Source organism: Sorex fumeus, unplaced genomic scaffold (genome assembly GCF_029834395.1).
Source record: "Sorex fumeus unplaced genomic scaffold, SorFum_2.1 ptg000024l, whole genome shotgun sequence".
Lineage (NCBI taxonomy): Eukaryota > Metazoa > Chordata > Mammalia > Eulipotyphla > Soricidae > Sorex > Sorex fumeus.
In genome coordinates this window covers 50224726-50243094 of record NW_026606081.1, presented here as the reverse complement: position 1 = coordinate 50243094, position 18369 = coordinate 50224726, and the positions used below count along the sequence as shown (strand labels likewise).

Below are 18369 nucleotides of genomic sequence, written 5' to 3'. Positions count from 1 at the left end.
TGGCAAATTAATAGATTCTGTCAAGTATCTAAGAAATTAAAATATTGGGTTAGAGAGGTAGAATAGGAGGTAAGGCATCCACATTGCATGCAGCCAATCCCCAGCACTACGTATGGCTCCACTGTACTACCAGGGGCCAGTCCTGAGCACAGAGTCAGAAACAGCCCTCAGCAGCACCAGGTGTGGTCCAAACAAGAAGGGAGGGAGGGAGGGAGGGAGGAAGAAGGAAGGAAAGAAAGGAAGGAAGGAAGGAGGGAAGGGAAGGAATAAAGGAGGAAAGAAAGGAAGGTAGATCGAAATATCTAGAGATTGATATATATTCTAACAACGATCTCAAAGACTACTGTGGTTCCGGTGTCATGTTTTGAAAAATGCTACCCTAAAATAGAATGATTTAAGAGTGTACGTATATTTGCACATGATAGCTCAGCGATAGGGCGTTTGCCTTACAAGCAGGCAACATGGCCGACCCGAGTTCGATTCCTCCGCCCCTCTCGGAGAGCCCGGCAAGCTACCGAGAGTATCTCGCCCGCACGGCAGAGCCTGGCAAGCTACCCGTGACGTATTCGATATGCCAAACACAGTAACAACAAAGTCTCCAATGGAGACGTTACTGGGCCCGCTCGAGCAAATCGATGAACAACGGGAGGACCATGACCATGACTGTGAATGATATTTAGCAAATGTGATGTTTAGCAAAAGTAATGTGGAAAGGAAAGTGTGTTTCCTACAGGATCCCAGGTTCAATCCCTGACACCGCACGGTCCCCCAAGCACTGCCAGGAGCAGAACTGGGAGCAACTCCTAAGGACTGCCAAGTATAGCCCAAAAAACAAAACCAAAAAACTAATAACAGAAAAGTAAATATAAATTTAGAAAGGAATATAAATAGTCAGGCCACAGAGATAGAACAGCAAGTAAGGCACTAATCTTAAGTGAGACCAACCTGGACTTGATCCCCAACACCACATATGGTCCCCTGAGGATCTCCATGGGTGCCCCAAGACCATTTTTTAAAAATATAGAATATAGGGGCTGGAGCTATAGCACAGCGGGTAGGGCATTTGCCTTGCATGCGGCCAACCCAGGTTTGATTCCAGTATGGTCACCTGAGCACCGCCAGGGGCAATTCCTGAGTGCAGAGCCAGGAGTAACCCCTATGCATTGCCAGGTGTGACCCAAAGAGCAAAAAAAAGAAAAAGAAAAAGAATATAGAGAGCCAATGAATACAAAGAAAGATATTCCATTTTATTAGTAAATAAAAAATGCAAATAACACTCTTTGCATATCTGGTGGACAAAAAATAAATACTGAATATAGTATAGAAGAGGGTGCAAAAGAAAAAAATTCAACCTTTTCAAATAACAACCGTAGAAGTATAGACTAGTTAGCATTTTTAAAAACAGCTACTTGCATCAAAAGTCCTTAACATGTATACTGTTTGATCCAACAAACTCATTCCATAACTTGAACTACAAGACCAAACACACTAGAGTCCAGGAGACAGTGCAGAAATTCAGGTTCTCTCCTTCTATACTCCGGACACTCTTTCCATTGCCAGCACCACCCAGCTTTGAGTAGTGCCAGTGAAAGCCTTGAGGTCCCAAGAACTGCCTGGGGGCAAGTCCCCAATATTGAATCATGTGGCATAGTTGACTGAGAGTCCCTGGTTGTGACCCTAAACCCTTCAAGTACCACTTAGAAACTTTGCCCCTAAACAGAAATACAAATGTACAAATGAATAAGCAAGAGGTTAGTAAAATATTCTCTCAAAAATTAAAAAGCTGGAGCCAGAGAGATAGCCCAATGACTGAGCATGCACATATAAGGCATGATTCACATGTGAGAGGGCGGAATTCAATCTCTAGTACCATACAGTCCTCCAAGAACAGAGCCAGGAGGAGCACCCAAGTACTGCTGAGTGTGGCCTAAAAAATAGGATGTTGGAGGGGTGGGGTGGGGCTTGCCTTACACACAGCCAATCCTGACTTAATCCCCAGCACATAGGGCATATGGTCCCTGGAGCCCACCAGGAGTAATCCCTAAGTGCAGAGCCAGGAATAAACCGTGAGCACCATTGGATGTGCCCCTGCCCCCCAAAAACCAACAAAAACCTGGCAGGGCAGGAGGAATAAGGAATAGTGCAACATGAAAGAAAGCTTGCCCTGCATACAGGAGGCTGGGTTCAATCCACACTGTTGCATAGTCCCTCATGCAAGAATGACCTCTGAGCACCACCAGATTATGAGCCCAAAACAAATTAAAAAAAGAAACTAGTTGCAAGATGCATGGTACAATTGCATACTACATGACCATAAAAGTGATGTGCAAGGGCCGGCAATGAAACTCAGTGGTTAGAGGGTTAGAGCACTTGCTTGATGTCTGAGCTTTGGGTTTACCCCTATCATCGCCAAAAAAAATAACACCACCCCTACCCCCACCCAAAAAAACCCAAAGGGTGTTACCCACTGGGCTTCCCCACTCCCATTACTTTAGAGAATGTTTTTGCTACTTTGTGTTTTCTTCAAATAAACACTTGACCTCAACCCCAGCATGGGGTGTTTTATCTCCTAAAACAAATTGCCCCAGAGATAGTTCAATGGGTTAGAGGCATGCAGGAGGCCTGGGTTTGGTACCAAGCTCCGCATAGGGTCTCATGAGCACTCCCATGACCTAGCCTCAACCAACTATCCCACAGTAGCCCCTGAGCACTGCTGAGTCTGTGCCAAAAAACAAAGACCAAAGGGATGGAGTGATAGTACAGAGGGCACAGCACTTGCCTTGCGCGTGGTCAATCCAGGTTAGATCCCTGGCACCACATATGATTCCCCCAAGCCAACCAGGAGCGATCCCTAAGCACAGAGTCAGGAGTAACTCCACCAAGTGTGACCCAACAACAACAAAAACAACAAAAGACTAAAGTGTCAGGGCTGGAGTGATAGTACAGCGGGTAGGGCGTTTGCCTTGCATGTAGCTGACCTGGGTTCGATTCCCAGCATCCCATATGGTCCCCTGAGCACTGCCAGGAGTAATTCCTGAGTGCAGAGCCAGGAGTAACCCCTGTGCATTGCTAGGTGCGACCCAAAAAGAAAAAAAAATACATTTCATGATGGCGCTAAGATTTTATAAAAGAACTTATAATAGGTCTAAACCAATAGTACAGTGGGTAGGGTATTTGCTTTGCATGCATCAGACCCAGGTTTGATTCCTGGAATCCAATTGGTCTCTTGAGCTTGCCAAGAGTGATCCGAGTGCAGAGCCACAAGTAAGTCCTGATCACAGCCAGGAAAAAAATCTGTGATATATTAATTCACGTATGCAATAATTTAACTCTGCTACGTCTAGAAATGTCTCCTGATGAGCTAACAAGAATACTTGGGCTGGAACGATAGCACAGCGGGTAGGGTGTTTGCCTTGTACGCAGCTGACCTGGGTTCGATTACCAGCATCCCATATGGTCCCCCGAGCACCACCAGGAGTAATTCCTGAGTGCATGAGCCAGGAGTAACCCCTGTGCATCACCGGGTGTGACCCAAAAAGCAAAAATAAATAAATCAATAAAAACTAAGGAACCACTGGTTTATTGGCTTTAATTTACTCAACAAGCCAAGGACACATTGGTGCCTTGTTCCTGGAAGTAAGGAAAGTAAAAAGGCAAGAGCCAATTTAGCAGGAGTCAAAATGATATTCAATATTAAATAAGAGAGCTATCAAGTGAATCAAATGTCAATTTTTCCTAAAACTGTGTATATTCCAAATTTCTCAATAATAAAATATCTGCTCCTCATCAGGATCATGTAAGCGTAGGTAGCAAAAGTAATTCTCTCCTGGAAAAGCTGTAAACTAAAGTTCCAAACCTACAAGACCAAGACTCAGGGTTCAAGGATTCTGCCAAAATATCGGAACTCATTAAATAAAGCAACTCATTTCTGACAGTCTTACTGATATTTTGCACTACAAGAATCTATACTAGGAAAGAGCAGTAAGTCTCAGAAGATAGCAGCTTTCTGGAAATCTCTGGGGACCCCATGCCAGGCCAGTTCCATCGGGGGCACCTCAGATGGAGCGGGCGTGCCCTCTCTGCCCACTCCAGACAAAACCCTGAGGGCGATGAGTTTCCAGAAGCAAAACCCAGGTAGGCGGGTTCAAGGGCTAAAACTACAGGCCACATGGTGGCAGTGGTCACAGGCTGTCCTTCCCATCTCCCCACCCACTTGGGGTCCTAGCTGTCATGCCCACAATCTGACTCCTGGCGCCATCTCAGCGCGTCACCATCCTTGATCCAAAGACTCTCAAATGAATCTCAAAATGGATTAGCTCCCTACAGAGATGTCTCTAGACCCCAACCATTTACAGTTTTGTAATTCCAGAAGCATGCAACCTCTTTCATGGTTGCATGACCTCTCATGATATTCATAATAAGCAATAGAGAATGAATTATCTAGCATCTGCCTCTGGCAGGAAAGCGTGAATGGTGGTGGGAAAGTTCGAAATAATGGTGGATGGAAAGTGTAATGGCGGTGGAACTGGTGTTGAAATATTGAATGTAATCAATTAATGTGAACAACCTTATGAGAATAAACATTTTTTAAAAAAGAATCTATACTACCCCAACTGAGTAAATGAACTTGTTTGGAGTGATGGATTAACTAGAGAAGCAAATGGCTTCAGAGGTCAGGGCCCAGCAAAACATTAGTTCTTGGACAGTTCTTATGGGAAATGAGCACATTCACTTCCATGGGACAATAAACTATATCTTGAAAACTGATTTAAGATTAAGCACTTGATCAATCCTCTATCAGAAAACAAAAAGCAATCATTAAATTGTAATTTTTCAAAACTGTAATTTTAAATCTACATTTTTATTTCCCAAAAGTGTAACATCAAGAATCTGAAATGCCCCAATTATCAGTTTTCTTTTTTTTTTTTTTGAACCACACCCAGATGTGCCTCAGGGCTTACACCTGGCTCTGCACTCGAGGATTTAATCCCTGGCAGGGCTCCAGAACCATATGAGGTGCCAGGAATCGAACTGGGTCAGATGCATGCAACGCAAACCCCCCACTTTTGCTTTGAGGAGAGAGAGAGAAAGAGAGAGAGAGAGAGAGCACGCTTTGAAAATAAGCCAAGTATCTTTACTAAGGACAGTGATAAAGGAGAAGGGACATGCCTCCCCAGAGACAGTCTTTCCAGGCTGGCTGCAAAGCTGGATCTGAAGACCTCAGGAGGAAAGGCGGGAACTGTGACCAGAAGGCAGAGTGAATACCAAAAGGGGCCCGGAACTTGTCAAAAGAATCTAAACAAATCTATTTCAATTCACGAGTTCTACAGAGAAAGTGATCCATCTCATCACTCTCTGCTAAGTTTTCATTTTTCTTAACTCCCCATAAAATACAGACATCTGCATTTCCGATCTGCAAACACTATGGAAAGGTTGCCTCACTCCAAGTGGCTACAGTGAGAACAAGAACAATCATTTTTGTCATCTTTCAGAGGAATTTTTCCAGAACCAACTGAAGAAGTTAGCCGTGACTAACCCAAATAACAGCTTTTCCTATCAAGGAAAATTATCTTGTTTGAAACAAAATTCTCACCAGTTCATCATCTATTCACCTAATCTTCCAATATGCCCAGTGATAGGGCAAAAACAAAAAATAAATAAAACAACTCTAGGTTCAAAATGTAAATGAATGGTAGACAAACTATATAGTTCCTTTTTTTCTGGAGGTGGGGGTAGTGCTCAAGAATCACTCCTGATGGTGCTTGAGGGACCTGATGCAGTGCTGGGAGTTGGACCCAGGAAGGCAGGCCCTGCCAGGCAAGCACCTAACCTTCCAAACTATCTCCCAGCCCTATAGTTTTGCAATTTTTTTCTAACTAAAAGAGACAGAACTAGAAAGTGTGAAAGATGGCCAGACTCTAAACTAAAAATAAAACAAGCTGAAGTTCTAGCCCAGCTTTCATTTCCAATTAAGATTTTTTTTTTAACCAGAAAGTTATTTAATACCAAGTCCCTGGTTGCTTTTTCCCCTGACAAAGTTATGTGTCTTGTATGCTTTGACTGTAAAATCACTTCTGAGATAGGATTGGGGAGCAGGATCTTCTGAAGCCCACACCCCTAGTTCCAGTCATCTCAGGCTCCATTCGTAATATAGTCCTGGGATCCACCAAAACTGCCAATAGTTCTCAGTGGAATTAATTGGAAAGCTGAGAGCCAATCCGTTTCTGACAAAACCATCAGTTAGACCTATCTGCTAGCCAGGGAAAGTTGTTCGTCTACAAACACTTGTGTCTGGCCTTATGGAAAAGCCACTCCTGAAAACAGTCCTTTCCATTTCTCTGCTTCACCGCCCTTCCCCAGTCTTTCCCAGATAAAGTCTCTGGTAAGGATTCTCCATATGCTTTTAAGCAGCCATCAATCTAGGGTTCAAAGGGTTTGGGGTGGGAGGGGAGGGGGGACCATAGTGCCAGAGTGCTCTTCTCTGTGAAAGAAGGTAAAAATGTATAAAAGCCATGTTGTACCACCTGTCTCAAAGAAAACAATTCAGCAGTCACCTAACAACAAACAGCACACTCAGGGGAAGCTTGGATGTCAAATCTCACAGCCTTACTATCAAATGTGAAATCTAAGTTGGGGAGCTATCATTTTTTCCCCTCTGCTGTCAAGCGGAAAACAGAACTTCTCCCGTGTCAATACTCCACGCTCCTTCCAAGCAGGGACGACAGAGCCTTCACATGACACTCTTCAGGAAAACACACACTTCCTATGAATGGGCCCACAAACACCCCATCACGGGACCCCCAAGAGCCCGCTCAAAACACAAAAGAAATCCCAAGGGGACAGAGCAGCTGTAAGATGGAGGGGAAATAAAGGGCTGAAAGAGACTAAGGGCTTAGCGTCCTATTAACAGTCTCGTCGGATTAACAGGAGGAGAGACGCGGAAACAGGAACAGCGACTGAGAAAAAAGGAGGACAGAGAAGGCAGGGTGGTCGGCTTCATTAGAACGGATTTTCCGGTAGTTCTATTACTTAGAGGGGGTTGCACATGTCCCCAAACAGCGTGGGCAAGCGAAGGCTGCGGTGCTGGCGCACCCTCTTTTCCTCCCCTCCCCGAGTCGGGCTCCTTTCTTTGCCTTTCTCTGGGGGGTGTTGGGAGCTGGTTTTCTTCCCTGGCCGTGGAGTCCTGGGGGTCCCGCCGGGCTGGCCAGCTGCATCCAGCAGCTGCTGCCCGCTGGCCCGAGGGGCGCAGGGGCGCGCGGCGGCGGGAGCAAACCCCCCACACCCCCCCCAGCCCCCAATGTCAGTCTGGCCTTTGTTTCCGAGCGCGTTGGCACAACTGGCTTTGCAAAGTAACCCACTTCCCGGGCACAAGGCTCGCCAAGTCGAGCGAAACTGCATTTAAGAAACCCCACCAAATTCACCATTCGTGGGGGCCACTTTGGGAGGGGGCGACTGAAGTGCGGGGGGCTGCGGGTGGGGGGGTCCGCTACCGTTTTTGTCGCCGGCGCCGCCCGCGGGCTGGGGGCGGCTCTGTGGCCCCCGGCACCGAGGTCCGAGGTTCCCACTGGCCTCTCCCGGCCCCCACGCGCGAGCGGGATCCCTCCCACAGGGCAGCTGCGCCTGCAACTCCCGAGGAGCGCCCGGCGGGAGCCCGGTTCCCGGCAGGCGCTTTTGTTCTCCAAAAACACCGCGCAAACAAACAAACGCGCCCCCGTGCCGCCCCGGGAGACCCCAGCCCCAGCTCCCCGACGTCTGTTCCGAAGAGACCCCCCCCACCCAAGCCCCCAAGCCCAAGTCGACGGTGAACGGTCCCAACACGCCGCGGGCCCCCGGGCATCCCTCCAGTGCCCGAGCCGGCGGCACGCGTGCGAGCACACACACACACACACACACACACACATTAACACACGCACTCTCTCACACACACATTCACGCACTCACACTCACACGCACTCACTCATGCACACACACACATTCACACACACGCACACTCACACACTCATACACACACGCACTCATACACACACACGCACTCATTCACAGTCACACTCACACACGCATACACACTCACACACGCATACATTGACACGCGCACACACAGGCAGACACACTCACACACACATACTCACACACACACACACCAGCCGACCCCGCAAACCCACACGGCGCGTGAGCCGGACGCGGCGCGGGCGCGGGCGCGGGGACCCCCGGGGGGCTGCGTTGCGGGGCCGGGGCCACGTGAGGGGTCGCGCCCGGCCCCGGGGGTCCCGCGGGGATCGCCAGGGGCCACACTCGCACAGGTGTCCGGGCGCGCGGGCGGGAGTCTGGGGTCCCCCCGCCCCCGGCTTTTGTTCGCGCCGCCCCCGCGACGCCGGCGCCGGCTGCCCAGGCGCCCCCTCGGCTCCTCAGCCCGGCGCCCCCGCGGCCCCCGCGCCCCCCGCCGCGGCCCTGGCGGCGCCGACGGGGCGTCCGGCCGTGCGCCCGCAGCTCACCTCACGCCGGGCCGCCGCCTCCGAGTGGGCGCTGACGGGCGGGCGACGCCGCGGCCTCAGGTAATCGCGGCGCGGAGCGAGCGGCGGCGGCGGCGGCGGCGGCGGCGGCGGGGGCGCGCCTCGGAGCTCGGGCGCGGGCCCGGCGCGCGCGCTCACGCGGGCTGCGGGGGGTGGGGGGGCGCAGGCGCGCACACGCACGGCGCAGGCGCGCTGTGTGCCGCGCGCTCCCTGCTCGGCCCGGCCGCCCGCGCGCGTGTCTGGCCCGCGCCGCCCCCTCCCCGGCCCCCCGCGGGGGGACCCCCGGGCCGGGCGCGCGGGTTTCCTCGATGCACCTGCCGGCCAGGGCCTCGCCTCTGCCCCCGCGGGCCGGCGCGGCCACTCCGCTCTCCTGCCGCAGGGCGCCCCTCGCGCTCCCCCACCCCGGACCCCCCGAAAATCCAACCGGAATCTGCTCTGCCGAAAGCGGTTGTGCGGACCTCGGGCGGCCGGGCTTGCAGGTGGCCTCCGGCCGGCCACGGTGCGGCCAGAACGCGAAGCCCAGCCGAGCCCCTCGGGAGCTGCGAAACGGACCCTGCGTCTCCGTGAGGCGCCCGGTGGACAGGTGGAGCTTCTGTTCATTGGTGGCCGCCCTCTGCTCCTTGGGAGACGTTTCCCCTCTCGTTTCTACGTAAACGGTTTTGAAACGGAAAGAGTTCTTCGGGATCACCTGCAGTTTTCAGACCGAGAGAGGAATGCCCAGAAAGGTTCCGTACTTTCCCCCAGAGACTGGCAACCGCTTCACGCCAGAGCTGCCCCTTCTCAGCTACCCCCCCCCCCTTACGTGCTTTTGGGGCTCTTCCTTTCCGGCCCTTTTCAGCCTGGACTTGGCGGGCCTCATTGTCCTTATCAAATCCTGTTGACCCTGTTTGCCCAACCGTGTCCCTGAGCTAGGATGGCCCATGTCCTGCGGACTCGACCACACAGCCCATAAACGTTAGCCTAGTGTTCTGGAGTACAGAGCTCAGATAACCTATGGTTCCCCATCCGAAGGAAAACGATGAGAAAATAACAAACCGAATCTGAACTGACATTTTTGGTTTTAATAAATACTTGTGCAAAAAAAAAGAAAACAAAAAAATACTTGTGCAAATGCGTTTGAGTGGTGGTTTGAGGGCACACCAGCAGAGCTGGTGTTCCATGCTCAGGGAGGCCATTCTGCTCAATTCACTGAACAATTTGCTACTTTGTGCTATTGATCCTTGGGCTGACTCTAAGCACACTGGTGTGGAGTGGCCTGACTTGTACCCAAGATAAGTGAGTGAAGATCACGGTGGGACCCATTTCCACATCCTGGCCCATGGAACTACTGGAGACCTCCTGCTTGACGCATTGCCATGCATTTCACATATTGTCCTCTGGAAACCGTCATTGGACATAGAGCTTGTCATCATAAGGGGACGATGTAGAAATTATCACCGAATGAATCAATGTAATTAAACGTCAGAATTATAGCTTTGAGGGCAAAAAAGCAAGCTACAAGATCTGGAGATGATGATGCCTCTTTAAAAACACCCAGCCACCCAATACTGTGGTTTGAGAGGGCAGGCATACATAATAATGAACTTTGAAAAATGGGCCAGTAGGGCTACACGACAACTCAGGATAGTGCCTCTAGGCAAGCAAGTAGAGAATGAGTCTCAGGAAGTGTACAGTAGAGGCATCAACCACTAATCACAGACACACACACACACACACAGGATCACAGGATCCCTGGAGCACCACCACGCTCACGTGTGACCCCAAAAAGAAAATGACAGAGCCTGGGGAAAGAGCTGAAAGAACTAGAGGGCATGCCTGTCATGCGGAAATCCCAAGTTCCCATCCCTGAGCACAGTAGAGAGTGATCCCAGCACAGCACCTGTGGTAGGACCCTAAAACAAACAAGTAAATAAGCAGAATGTCAATATATTTTAAAACTCTCCACGGGGACGAAAGCGGTAGCATAGTGGGTGTGGCACTTGCCTTAAACAGCCAACTAGGGTTCAATCCCCTGCACCATATGATCTCCTGAGCCCACCAGGAGTGATTCCTGAGCACAGAGCCAGGAGTGAGCCCTGAGCACAGCTGCGTGTGCTCCCCACCTCCCCATTATAAAAAAAAAAAAATCTGGCCAAGAAATAGCCCAGAAGGTAAGGCACTTGCCTTGCATACAACTGACCCTGGTTTGATGGCTGGTGTCACATAAGGTTCCTCTAGTCCTGTTAGGAATGATCCCTGAACACTGCCAGGTATGACACCACAACCTCCCAAATAAATAAAATTTTTGAATCTCAGTGGAGATGCAAGGGTGTTTCTTAGGTGAGTATAAACTTTTCTCTGTGGACACTGCACTGTGTGCCCACTATGGTGCATTGTGATGGGCGCGATTCAGAGTTCAGAGGGGCAGAAACGGAGTGTCAGCAGTTGACGTGTGGGACGAGAAGACGCCCGGAAAATGCTGGCTGGGAACCGGCACTCAAGGGACCTTATTTCCAGGGATAAAATATATATATTTAAATCCAACAGGGATCAAGTGAGATGCTCTCTTTAATCCCGTGTCTCCTTTATTCCATGTTGTAACCGCCCATAGAAAGTCTTTAATGATCAGGACTTCAGAGTCAGCACTCGGCGCGTCTTTACAACTGGTCTCTTTCTGGGAGAACCCGTTTTCAAACCCTCCATGTTTACTGGTGCAATGTGGTAATTTAGTACAGCATAGCAGCAGCTACATATATTCCCCACCCCCGCTCCTTTGTGTATTCATTTGCAATAAATCTGATCCTGTGGCAAGACCACTAGCAGGAACTCATACAAGCTCCATCCTAATTTCAGACGACTTACAGATGATTTGGTCACTCAAGGAAAGCAACAATTCTTACAAGCTTCACTCTTACAACTACTGCCCGTTTCCAAGCCATGAAACAATACAAACACAGATGCAAACACAGAGTTTACACCTGTTTAAATGAATGGGAGTGAGTTCTTACGATTCTAGGAAACTCAAGACAGTAAAGAAAACCCCGTTTCTTTTCTTTCTGTCTTCTTTTGGTTCCTGGCTGCCCATGTGAGTTGCTTTGCATTCACCAATGAAGCTCCATTCAGAAATTCCAGATTTTTTGTTGTTATTTTCCAAGTCCTGCTTATAATTCTATCACAGAAATGACTAGTGTGGGCCTTACATTTCTGATTTTTACATTGTGTTTCCTCTTTAGATTTCTTGGGGGGTGGGGAGGGAACCACTTCTCATTCTTGTTCCTTCCTCCTTATACGTGGTAGCATGCCTCTGATAAATTTAATTAATTAGGCCAGATTAGATGCCCCCACACACACTCCCAAATTTGGAATTATCCTTACTGAGGCATGCCACCTGCTGGCTCCCTGATGTATCCGTCCCTCTGAATTTCTGAATCCAATCCGTTTAAACTCCTGCTGAAGCCTCTGCCAATCTGGGTGGGTCCTTTCCCCCCACATCCTCCCACTTCCTGCCGCCAGAGCCACACTTTCGAGCTAGGCGCCCGCCACCTCTTTTTCCTCCAAACCTCATTTTACCTGCTGGTCGCTCCTAAAACCTGGAAACATGGATCTGTAGTTTCCGCGCCCGGGAGTGACCAGAGGCATAGGTTTGGGCATGCTCAGTACGTTAGAAGAGCTACAACACAAAAGCGTCTGAATGAGAGCCTGGTTTCGGGATTGGACGCGTCGACATCCTGGCATTATGTCGGGATGGAGGGGGGCTCAGTCCTACCCCCCACTCCCTGGGCGCTCACCCTTCTCATTTTTTCGCCTAGCGCCCCATTTTGGGGCCAACCCTCGGATCTCCTGGCCAATCGAGAGGCTACACATTGTTGCCTAAGAGACCCCGGATGCCGGGGAAAGGCTGCGTAGACGGTGATTGGACCACTGCAAGCAGTGGGGGCTGGAGAGTGCGAGGAAAGCAACTGGCAACTGTAGCAACAGCAGCGCCCGAGGCTGGAGGAGGGAGGCCCACAGAACAGGTGAGCGCCCGCGCAGGTGCTGCGGGAGCAGCAGATTGAGACGCTGGTTAGAGACCCGCACGCTCCCCGCCGCCCCGCCGCTTCGCAGTCTGACCGGGGGCTTGCAGCTCCTCGTCCCTTTCCAGCTGCCTGCCGGTTTCTAACGGGCAGACTCTAAGATGAATTCTCACTTAAAACTGATCAGGCCCTCTCTTTGCGGAGAACTTCCTGATAAGAGCCAAGATGCGCTCTGGACAGTGATGCCGCAGTGGACAGGGGGCGCGTGGTGCAATCCAGAGCATCTCAGTTCTGCTCAGCCCTGGAAACCTCACGTTAGAAAGGCGCTGGGCTTCAGCATGACCCCAGTCTCAACCCACGTGTCTTCTCCTTTCACTCTCTCCACCAGCCGCCCTCCACTTCTGTATTCATTCAGTTGACTCAATAAATGTTACTGAGGGCGGATTAGGTGCCACTGAGAGGAGAGGTCAAGTGTGCGGCATTAGCAAATCATACGGGCCAAGAAACAGTCCTCTGGGACGTATTTTCTGAGCGAAGGATAGTCAGTGTGTCCTGAGAGAAGGGCATGAACGGACCGAGAATAGGAGGCAAAAAAAAAGGATAGCCGTGCAAGCAGCCGACCCAAGTTCATCCAAGCCCCGCCAGAGGTGATCCCTGAGCTCAGAGCCAGGAACAGGTCCTGAGCACCACTGGGTGTGACCCCCAAACCAAAATAATAATAAATAAAAATAAAAGATGCTTCCCCAAGATTGTGTTGCCAAGCTGGGTTTGATCCCCTTGTTACCATCAGAAGTGTCAGAAGTGATCCCTGAGCAGATGTACTACAGAGTCAATAGTACATCTTGGGCTACTCCTAAATTGGTGCTCCGGGGGGGGGGGGGGGCTGTGAAAGTGCTGGGAATTAGCCACAAGCCTCTGACATGCAAAGCACAGCAAAGTACACTCTCCCGCGCCCCTCTTGTCTTGTGCAATTTTGTAGCTGTGCAATGCAGACAATGAGCTAACGGGTCATTTCCTACCTATGGGAGGTATCAATTCCTGGTTGCTATGGGCAGTGTATGAAGAGCCCAAGTATCTCTCTGTGACCTGAATTCCAGGACCAGAAGGCAGCAGGCCAGAGCAGAAAGGTTAAACATTGGTTTTAGCCTCAACCATAACTCAGAGATTGTGGTAAATGTCAAGTGAGAGCCTCCGAGATTTCAGACCTAGCCTTGGTTCTCCCCCTGCCCTTTGCCCTCTCCAGCAAACCAGAAGACTGTTCGGTATCCACATTTTTAGCATTTTGAGGGTAACATGACTCAATTTTTCCTGGTAGGTAGAGTTCTTCTCAGGAAAGACTGTCCTGTTCATGCACAATGGCATTTGCACCTCCGAAACGCATAGACGGTCCCAAAATGCAGACCAAGATGAGTACCTGGACACCCTTAAACCATCAGCTTTTGAATGACCAAGTAAGTGACCAGAGCTATTTTCTCAACTGGATCCACGTGTTAAATTAAATAAGGTAAAGGGTAAAGGTAAAGGCCCTCCCGTTGATCGTCGATTTGCTCGAGCGGGCCCAGTAACGTCTCCATTGGAGACTTTGTTGTTACTGTGTCTGGCATATCGAATACTCTCGGTAGCTTGCCGGGCTCTCCGAGAGGGGTGGAGGAATCGAACTCGGGTCGACCATGTTGGCCGCGTGCAAGGCAGACGCCCTACCCACTGTGCTATCGCTCCAGCGATAAATGGATAATTGGGACAATAACTCTGTGGTCAGGGGTGCAGACTTGGCATGCACTGGGATCCAGATTTAAACCCAACATGGGCTCCTGAGCACTGTGAGTGGAGCACTGGTGGGGGTGCTGTGGTGGTCCTTAGCTCTGCAGGGCCCAAGCAGCACCGTGTTCTCTAGCCCAGTACTGAGAATGTGACTCGATGTTTGGCTTTGTGGTGGCTCTGAACGCAACCCTCAGAGCCCAGGGCACTGCTTGGAAACTGCCCCGACTCATGGCAATGTTGCAAATGTCGGCTATTCAAAAGGAACTGGAGCAGCCAAGCCTGATTCAGACCCTGGTTCAGGCCCCACCCAAGCACTGTGGGAGCGGGTGGCCCATGCACATCAGGGCCAAGCAGTTCCACACCCTTGGGTCCTCGCATTGAACCGCTGACCTGGGAGAAGTACTGGGAGAGGCCTCCAGAGCCCCCGTGAGCACTGCTGGGAGCCCCTGGCCCCTCTCAGGAAGATAAATCTGTGTCTAGGGTCTTGGGACCACACCTGGCTCTACTCGGTGCCCCCCAACATGAGGACCTTCCCTCTATGAGGTGACCTTGGCAGGCCAGCCCAGGTCCCTGCTTATTTTCACTGTCCATTCAAACCTGGCTGTGCCCTCCTGGCCTTTGCATGAGCTCAGAGGGTCTCTTCCGAGTGTGCCTTTCTGGGCTGAGTGATTGGACAGGACTAAGCCTAGCACCCAGCTAATGCCGCTTCAATCACCAGCATCAGATTTGATCCCCTTTCCCCCAGCACTACCAGGAATGGCCCTGAGCACTGCTGGGTGTGGCCCCCCAAATAGCAACCCCTGGACAACTGCTCCCCTCGTCTCACCCCTGCAGTTGAGTTTCCCATGGCATTCAATACAATTCTGCCATTTTGCTCTTTCTCCAGTCCCTGCCAGGGGTCTGGAAGGAGAGTCCAACTCGGATTTCTGGGACCTCCTTGAGGGGGTACCCACTTCCTGTCCCCACACGACCCCCTCCCTCACTCCTCAGCCTGAATGTGGCCCTTCGTACCTGGGAACCTAGCCGAGTCCTCCTACCCTGGCGCCTGTGTCTCCCCCCACTTTGGGGAGACTTGTGTAATTTGGGGAAATGCATCAGAGCAGTGAAAAGCAAAAGGGAGAGCGACAGGAGAGGAAGGTCAGGGAAGGGGGAGCAAAGGAGAGAAAGGGAGCAAGGAGTGAGAACCGCCTGTGTTGATTCCCACAACAGCGCCAGGGAGTCTTTCCTGTCTGCTCTGCGGGTTGGTTGCTGAGCGCCTGTTTGCAAAGCTCAAGGCTCTGTCACAGTTTACAGAACAAATTCTCTGCTTCTCCTCCCTCCAAAACAAAGACACACACACCCCCAGCTCCAGCGTTTCCTTATGAAATCTGTTTCCCCAAAAGACTGTGAAGGTTTCAGACGTGTGTGAAAAAGTGACTTGAATTGAGATCCATATTTATTGGATGCCTTGATTTTTCAGAAATCTTCTTTGGGTATTAGAAGTCTTAGTTAATTCAGCAGCTTTGTCTTTATTGCCAGAAACAACTGAATTAATGCTGCAGGTTGTGGTCCTAGAGAATCACACCTTGGGTGTTTGATTCTGGGGTTTTGAACCTAGGGAATGGCAGGAGGGGACTGTCCACTGGCCCCAGAGCACACTCAATCCTATTAGTTTTTGCTGGATCTGGGGGGCTTTAGCATCCCCATGGAACCCCAGTGGTCAGTCATGTCGTGGGAGTCTAGTGGCTGGAACGCCTGGTTGCCCCACCTCTGACCCTGCAGTCCCTAGGGGTGGGCTCTCCTTGCCCCCAGCCTTACAGTGTTTCTCTTCTTTTTCTTTCTTTTTTCTTTCTGTCTTTTGGTTTTTTTTGGGGGGGGGATGCGGGGGGGCACATCTGGTAGTGCTCAAGGCTTACTCCTGTCTCTGTGCTCAGGGATCACTCCTGGCTCTGTGCTTAGGACACCATATGCGGTGCCAGGGATCCAATTCTGGCTTTATGCAAGGTCTGCTGTCCTATATTTCTGGTTTCGTTTGTCTGTAATTTTCAAATTTTAAGGACTGGAGACACAGCTAAAGGGCTGGAGTGTATGCCTTGGATGTTGGGCTCTAAATTTGGCCCCTGACACCACTGGGTCCCTGAGCAGGGCTTGATGAGGTCCTACTGATCCCCAAACCATCGAGCCCAGGCCCCAGGCTACACAACAGTGCCAAGTATTGCCTGGAGGCATCCTGGTCACATGAGCTCTGCTTAGAGGATGCCCTCCCCCCCAAATTAGCACCGTAGCACTGTCCTCCCTTTGTTCATTGATTTGCTTGAGCAGGCACCAGTAACATCTCCATTGTGAGACTTGTTACTGTTTTTGGCATATCAAATACAACAGGCTTGCCAGGCTCTGCTGTGAGGGTGGGATACTCTCAGTAGCTTGTCGGGCTCTCTGAGAGGGATGGAGAAATCAAACCCAGGTCAGCCACGTGCAATGCAAGTGCCCTAACCACTGTGCTATCGCTCCACCTCCCCCCAATTAACAGATAATAAATAATTCCAAGTTTCACATAATTTAAGAAATAAATATTTATATATGTAAATGAAGAACAGCAGCTCTGGAGATGGAAAATGGTGGTTTCAGATCTGTAGTATCCATAATTTCCTGCATGGATCCATCCCTCTGTGTTTTTTTTTCTTGTTTTGTTTTTTGCTTTTTGGGTAACACCTGGTGATGCACAGGGGTAACTCCTGGCTCTGCATTCAAAAATTACTCTTGGCAGTGCTCGGGGGACCCTATAGGATACTGGGAATCGAACCCAGGTCGGCTGCAAACACCCTACCTGCTGTGCTATCACTCCAGCCCCAAGTCCTCCGTATTTTCATCTGTCCACACTGTCTCTGTATTGGGGGTTGTAAGGTGGGGGGGTGAGGAGGCAGCCTCATGCTCCCACACTGTCCTGTCCTCCTTCGTAAGAACCCTCCATTCCTGAGCTCCATCCCATGGCCTTTGACGACCCTCACGGACCCAGACTTCTGAGAAAGAGACAGAGAATGAATTTCAAGGGTTTGCTGATCAAGAGCATGTAGGCCAAACTCCCAGCAGGTTTCTATTCTCTGTTCTAAAATGTTTGTCAGCAATGATCAGTCTACTTTTGAGGTTGTTTATTTTGGCTTCACTTTTCTCTTTCTTCCATCCTGAGCTGTGACGTGGGTAAATATTCCAGATGGGAAGAGCAGGCGTCTTCCCTTCCTCTGCAGCAGGCAGAAAGATTGGATTGAAACAGGGTTGCCTAAAAATATAATGGTAGCATCACTGGCAAGGTTATGAAGCAGTAGGGATTTAGAGAGGAGGGTTGCTTCATATGTCTGGAAGGGTGAGAATGTTCTTTTTTTTTTTTTTTTTTTTTTTTTTGCTTTTTTGGTCACACCTGGTGATGGACAGGAGTTACTCCTGGTTCATGCACTCAGGAATTAGTTCTGGAGGTTCTCAGGAGACCATGTGGAATGCTGGGAATCGAACCCGGGTCAGCCACGTGTAAGGCAAATGCCTACCCACTGTGTCATCGCTCCAGTCCTGAAGATGCATTTCTGTGCCATCAAGGACTGCCACGGGAGGAAACTCATTTCTTTGTGCAGTGTCTGGAGGGAAGGTGTCCTGAGAAGGGAAACGCCCCGTTCCATCATCATTCTTGCCTTCGGAGCCCCTCATGCCTTCCTCCTGTCCTGGGATGATGCACAGGGTGAGCCACGTAACTGCAGTTTCAACCAATAAAAATAACAGCCGTGAAAAACAGCCTTAGCTGCCGGCTCCGAGCAGACTGTGATATAAACAGACAGCAGCTCTCTGCAAGGCCAAATGAGCATTTCCCAGATTTCCACCCCAAACCAATCCTGCCTTCCAGGTCTTTTTGTTAATGGGCTGTGGCCACATCCTGCAATGTGTGGGAACTCTTCCTGGCTCGCTCCCCAGGGCAGCTCCTGGTGGTGTTCAGGGGACTCTGTGTGCTGCTGAGGATTAGAACCAGGGTCTGCTGCATTTAAGGCAAGTGCCTTGCCCTGTATTTCTCCAACTGCTCTGCATCTTGGGGTTCTTTAAGACCAAGCGCCTCATGCCAACGTGCCCCTGTAGATGCCACCAAG

General features: G+C 50.5%; 2 protein-coding genes across 4 annotated transcripts in view; one reads left to right on the top strand and one right to left on the bottom strand.

Moving 5' to 3' along the window:
• Positions 1 to 9082, bottom strand: part of FZD3 (frizzled class receptor 3) — a 71423-nt gene extending 62341 nt beyond the window's left edge. Inside the window, exon 1 of one of the 2 annotated variants that reach the window (XM_056113932.1) lies at positions 8969 to 9082. The gene's annotated coding sequence lies outside the window, so the exon portion shown is untranslated. Of the gene's footprint in view, positions 1 to 8492; positions 8597 to 8968 lie in introns of those variants that run through there. The other variant, XM_056113931.1, reaches the window with a different exon arrangement.
• Positions 9083 to 12197: 3115 nt separating this feature from the next.
• Positions 12198 to 18369, top strand: part of FBXO16 (F-box protein 16) — a 38299-nt gene continuing 32127 nt past the window's right edge. Inside the window, exons 1-2 of one of the 2 annotated variants that reach the window (XM_056113935.1) lie at positions 12198 to 12505; positions 13824 to 13953. In XM_056113935.1, the coding sequence (XP_055969910.1) occupies positions 13858 to 13953 (96 nt within the window). In that variant the 5' untranslated portion in view covers positions 12198 to 12505; positions 13824 to 13857. Of the gene's footprint in view, positions 12506 to 13817; positions 13954 to 18369 lie in introns of both variants that reach the window. The other variant, XM_056113934.1, reaches the window with a different exon arrangement.